At 58.0% G+C, this 5,381-nt stretch overlaps 1 protein-coding gene and 1 long non-coding RNA gene across 2 annotated transcripts; one reads left to right on the plus strand and one right to left on the minus strand.

Moving 5' to 3' along the window:
* Positions 1-942: 942 nt before the first annotated feature.
* On the minus strand, positions 943-2,500 carry POU3F1 (POU class 3 homeobox 1). Its single transcript, XM_064731550.1, has one exon. It carries the CDS (start codon positions 2,498-2,500, stop codon positions 1,385-1,387), a length of 1,116 nt encoding a protein of 371 aa, XP_064587620.1. The 3' UTR covers positions 943-1,384.
* A 536-nt stretch (positions 2,501-3,036) lies between these two features.
* On the plus strand, positions 3,037-4,666 carry LOC135457093 (uncharacterized). Its single transcript, XR_010442665.1, has 3 exons — positions 3,037-3,342; positions 3,748-3,919; positions 4,529-4,666. It is a non-coding gene; the product is annotated as an uncharacterized LOC135457093 (long non-coding RNA).
* Positions 4,667-5,381: the final 715 nt, after the last annotated feature.

A 5,381-nucleotide genomic window follows, 5' to 3' on the forward strand; every position in this document is an offset into this window, starting at 1 on the left:
ATGCAACAAAATCAAACTGCAACGAAGACAAGAATTTTCAAGTATAAATTTTCAAGAGTAAGTTACATTTAGGATGTTAGAATTTTTTATATATATTAAAAAGAATTATACATAAACTGCAATGCACAATGCCTTGCTTTCACTAGAAAATCCCCTTTAAAGCTTCTCTTTTCACAGCACATAATTCGTACTGAATAAAGTGGGGAAACCATCCAGTGCCAGATGTCTGAGAACATCACTAAATTCTCTGCCAACTAAAAAATTTGGTCCTTTGCTACCAGATTTCGATCAAGTATTTAATCAGTGCAAGAGCTCTGTACGGGAACATTTTTCAAAAGTTCTCCCAACACACAAAACACCGCAGGAATCCAAGGACCTGCAAAGGCAAACAATCCTCACATGCGACTTTTCTCGGTGTTGCAAGAGAAGGTTTAGAGATGCAGGATCACTCTTCCAAGAACCGATAGGCTGAAAAATACATTTTTCTGCGTTTTCTTGGCAAAACCACCAAATGCTCGGGCATGAAACCACGGCAAGGAAAAGCTGGTGATATCAGAGAAAGCGAAGAGCATGGTTTGAGCAGAAAGAATCTACTCAGAACACCAGCGTGCGTGGATTACCCTGCGATAGGTGGGAGGAAAGTTCCGTGCGGGCTGTTTGGTGTTGGCAGCGCTTAGAGCCGCGCTCGGATCGCTAAAAACCCTGCGGGGAAAGGTGCGGGGAACACGGCAGCGCACAAAGAGCATCCACGCAGGGGAAAGGGGAGAGCCCGAAGCGCGGAGAGCCACGCTGGGATCGGTAAAAACCCTGCGGGGAAAGGTGCACAAAGAGCATCCACACAGAGAAGCGGTTCACCCGGGCAAACCCCGCCGGGCACGAACCGATACCGGCAACGGGAACCACCGGCCGCGCTCCGAGCCTGCAAAGACGACACGAGACCGGTTCCTGGGTAAATGGTTTATGTAAGTAATAAAATATTTACTATAACATAAATAGAAACGTACCCTCGCAGTCTACATTGGTTTTTTTGCAATAAGAGATACAAACAAAAAAAAAAACAAAACCGAAAACCCCCAGGGGAATGGACCGGACTGAACCCACCAACGAACGGGAGGGTGGTGCGAGCTCCGCGCACGGTTAGAAATAAATAGAGACGGGCCGGGAAATGGTTTCGAAGCGTCCCCCCGGGCCGGGCCGGGGGCGCCGCCGCCTCCCGGCCGCGCGAGGAAGGGAATAAATTAGAGATCGCAAACCTTTGGCTACTGCTGCGGCGGCCGCTGCGGCTCCGGCGGGCGAATAAATAGAGCGGGCGGCCGGGCCAGTCTGAGAATAAATTAAAACGCGTCCCCCGCTGCCCGTGCCCGCCGCGCCGCCGTCGGGGCAGTCACGGCACGGCGCCGGGCAGCGCGTGGTGCAGCGGCGAAGTGTCCGCCTGTGCGTAAACGTCCTCCATGGGGGGATGCGGGACCCCGGCCGGCGTCATGCGCTTCTCCTTCTGCCGCCGGTTGCAGAACCAGACCCGCACCACCTCTTTCTCCAGCTGCAGGGAGTCCGCCAGCGAGGTGATCTCGTGCGCCGAGGGCTTGGGGCACTTGAGGAAGTGGTTCTCCAGGGCGCCCTTGACGCCCACCTCGATGGACGTCCGCTTCTTCCTCTTCCTCCCCTGCGCCGCGATCTTGTCCAGGTTGGTGGGGCTGCCCGTGCTGGAGTCCGTCTCCTCCAGCCACTTGTTGAGCAGCGGCTTCAGCTTGCACATGTTCTTGAAGCTCAGCTGCAGCGCCTCGAACCGGCAGATGGTGGTCTGCGAGAAGACGTTCCCGTACAGGGTGCCCAGCGCCAGCCCCACGTCGGCCTGCGTGAAGCCCAGCTTGATCCGCCGCTGCTTGAACTGCTTGGCGAACTGCTCCAGGTCGTCGGAGCTGGGCGCGTCCTCGTCCGACGGCTCGGGCGGCCCCAGCGGCGGCGGCGATGCCGCCAGCTCGTGGCCTCCCGCCTCCTCGGCGCCCAGCGGGTCGCGCAGCCCGTGGTGCAGCGCGGGCGCCGGCGGGCCCAGCATCCCGTTGAGGCCCGCGTAGGGCTGCGCGTAGAGCAGCGGCTGCCCCGACGGCGGGGACATGGGCGGCAGGTGGTGCGCGCCGCCCTGCGCCCAGCCGCCCGCCGCGCCGCCCGCCGCGGGCTGGTGCACCAGGTGCGGCCGGTGGTGGAAGGCGGCGGCCGACAGCTCTTCGCGGGGTCCCGGCGGGCCGCCCTTGGCGTGCTCGGCGGGCGGAAGGTGCGCGCCCCCTCCACCCCCGCCGCTGCCCCAGTCCGTGCCGGCGCTGGGCAGCCACTGGTGGTGCGCCAGCCCGACGGCGTGCCCGGCGGCGGGGGCCAGTCCCTGCAGGTACTCGTGGTGCATCATCTTCTGCACCTCACGGTACGTGGTGCCCTGGTGCAGGCGGTCGCCGTCGGGGTGCATGAGCGCGGCGGAGCGCGGCAGGTACTGCGCGGCGGCGGCCATCGCGTGTGCGCCGCGCCGCCCGCGCCGCGCTTTAGAGCCGCGCGCCGGGGCGCGGGGCCGCCGCGCGCCCGCCCCGCCCCCGCGCCCCATTGGCCCGCCCGCCGCCGCGGGTGGCGCGCGCCGCCCCGCCATAGGGCGCCGCCGGCGGGAGGGCCCCGCCCCGCGCCGCCCGCTCGCCATTGGCCGGCGGCGGGAGGGCGCTGCCCACGGGATTGGCCGGCGGGGGAGATGGGCGGGGCGGCCCGCGGCGGAGCGGGCGGCGATTGGAGGAGCGCGGTTCATTCATGCCGAGCTGCCGGCGGCCGCGCGGGCCGGGCGCGGGGGCGGCGCGGACCCGACCCGGTGCGGACCCGACCCGGTGCGGACCCGGTGCCCGCATCTCTGCCCACTCCCTCTGCTCTCATCCTGTGCCCGCTCCCTGTGCCCGCATCTCTGCCCGCTCCCTGTGCCCTCATCGCTGCCCGCTCCCTGTGCCCGCTCCCTGTGCCCGCATCTCTGCCCGCTCCCTCTGCTCTCATCCTGTGCCCGCTCCCTGTGCCCGCATCTCTCCTGCACCCTGTGCCCGCAGTCTGTGCCCACTCCCTGTGCCTGCTCATTCTGCCCGCACTCTGTGCCCGCTCCATCTGCCCGCCCCCTGTGCCTGCAGCCTGTGCCCTCATCTCTGCCCGCACTCTGTGCCCGCAGCCTCTGCCTGCACCCTCTGCCCACTCCCTGTGCCCTCTCCCTGTGCCCGCTGGATTTTGGCTGCTGCCAGACTGGTGGGGAGCTCTGGCTCCTGCAGTTGCTGTGCAGGGGTGTCCCCTGGGGCTCAGCCCCTGGACTGCGTCCTAATCCAGACCAAGGTGGGACGTTAAAAGTCGTGATTGAGGTTTTTTGGTAAACTTGGACCCCAAAAGGTGGGAGCTCCTTCCTAAAGGCTGCATGGGATAGAGCAGCAAGGGCCAAGAAATGAGGATCTGAGATTGTTTGGGCGTCATGGGAAATGTGGGTCTTGGATGCTGCCTCAGAGGCAAGTCTCTGAGCCGGTTTGAGGGTTGGCACGGGATAAAGGGTGGAGGAATTTGTGGGAAAAGACAATGACAACAAGAAACAGACATGTCTGGCAGCGCTGGGAGAGGGGCAAGGGATGTCTTAATTAAGCCAGCTCCAGACTTCATCTGGGGCTTGAGGCCCAAAGTGAATCAGGTGGGCAGCAGGAGCATTCACCACTTCTAAAAATGAATCTTTGTCCCTGTGCTCTGTTGCAGGGTGGGAGCAGAGACAGTGACCTTTGCCAAGGGCTCTGGTGCACAATGGACTGGCGGATCAATACGTGTACGAGTGCAACATGTCAACATCCCTGCACCTCCTGAGCTGGCCAGGGTGGCCTTGCTGCTGCTGAGGACATTAACTGCAGCCTCCTGAAAGGCTTTTTGTGAGGTGTGCCACATCCCCTCCTGTGTGCTGGGGGCACTTTGTCATTTCGGGGTACCAAAGCATTGGTTTGGGCCAGGGTCCTCCCGGTCTGCATGGTTGGAGCCAGCAGGCAGAAAAACCAGTTTGGGCTTCTGGGTTTGGGGGGATAAAGCTGCAACACCCCACAGTGCAGCGCAGTGCCCACCTCTGCCTTCACTGGCACCTTGTCCTGGTGGCCCTGTGGGTGCCACAGGGTGAAAGTGCTGCCACAACCACCCTGTGCTCACTGATTTCACCCACACTGAGCCTCATCCTCCAGCCTGGGATCACACAGGGCTGGAGAGCTCTGTGTGCTCCTCCAGGCTTGCAGGTGACAACACCCAGGAGCTGCTCCTGCCTTTCAGCAGCCCAGGGCTCATCCTGCAGCCACGGGGCTGGAGCTGGTCCATGGCAAGAGCTCAGCATCCTGTCAGAGGTGGACCTTGTTTGCTTGGATCATGGAAAGAACAGCCAGGAGCATGGCACACCTTGCTACTGGCAGTCTCAGTATCCACTGGCTTTGGGGGACAAGTTTGGGACTGAACAACTGCATTTTTTTTGCTGTGGAATTACATGTAATTATTCTCTTTTCAGGTGTACAGCCCTAGAGAAAGGCTGGACTTTGTAGGAGAGATGGGTTCCTATAGATCATGCAGCATATTTCATCAGGAGAATAATTCATCTTTCTTATTTTCCTGAGGAATCCTTTGCCCACACTGCACTCGTTTGTAATGAATAGAAGCCTTTCAAATGATTCTGTGACATGCTGTAAAATATCATACTTGGTTAAGCATTTTCTCTATATTTTTTCTGACCTAGACTCATATTCATGTCAACTCTCCATGATGCAGTGCTGTAATATTAAAATTTTTGGTAGCCAATTGCTTTTGATATTTATATCCATTTTTAAGGGAATCACAATGAATAAATGTGCCCGGCTCTAACTTTATGCAAAATAAGCTGTGTGTAAATCAGTAAATCATTAATAGAATGAATCATTTCCAAAGGCTGAAGACTGGATTGCATTTCAAATTTTCATCTGTTCTATATGTTTCAGAAATTACCAAAGGAGAAACCACATCATGTGTGATAACTGAGGTGCCCATCACAGACTGTTTGCACAGTAGTGCTGGTTTATGTTTATGTTTGATCAAATGATCTTTGTAAACCAAATTGTGCACTCATTGTGCTCTGGGCTTGTTCTGCTTAACAGAAATACAGTTTAAAAACTGGGAACAGTGAAGAGAAAGATGCAAAAATCCCATTTAACTCTTCCCTCAGTGATTCCCAGCTCCAGAAGTCAGAGCCAGGTGGCAAAGTTCTCTATTTTGAAGGAGACAAAAGCAAAGGAGAGGGTGTAGAACCTAAGTAAGGAGGACAGGAAGGATTAAGATGCCTGTGCAAGCACTAACTTCAAGAGCCAGACCTGCATATTCCTGGTGTCCCT

The sequence above is a fragment of the Zonotrichia leucophrys genome, chromosome 23 (genome assembly GCF_028769735.1).
Source record: "Zonotrichia leucophrys gambelii isolate GWCS_2022_RI chromosome 23, RI_Zleu_2.0, whole genome shotgun sequence".
NCBI lineage: Eukaryota > Metazoa > Chordata > Aves > Passeriformes > Passerellidae > Zonotrichia > Zonotrichia leucophrys.

Excerpts from the sequence above, each read along its gene's own strand:
- POU3F1 (XM_064731550.1), bottom strand. The coding sequence starts at position 2,500 with ATGGCCGCCGCCGCGCAGTACCTGCCGCGCTCCGCCGCGCTCATGCAC.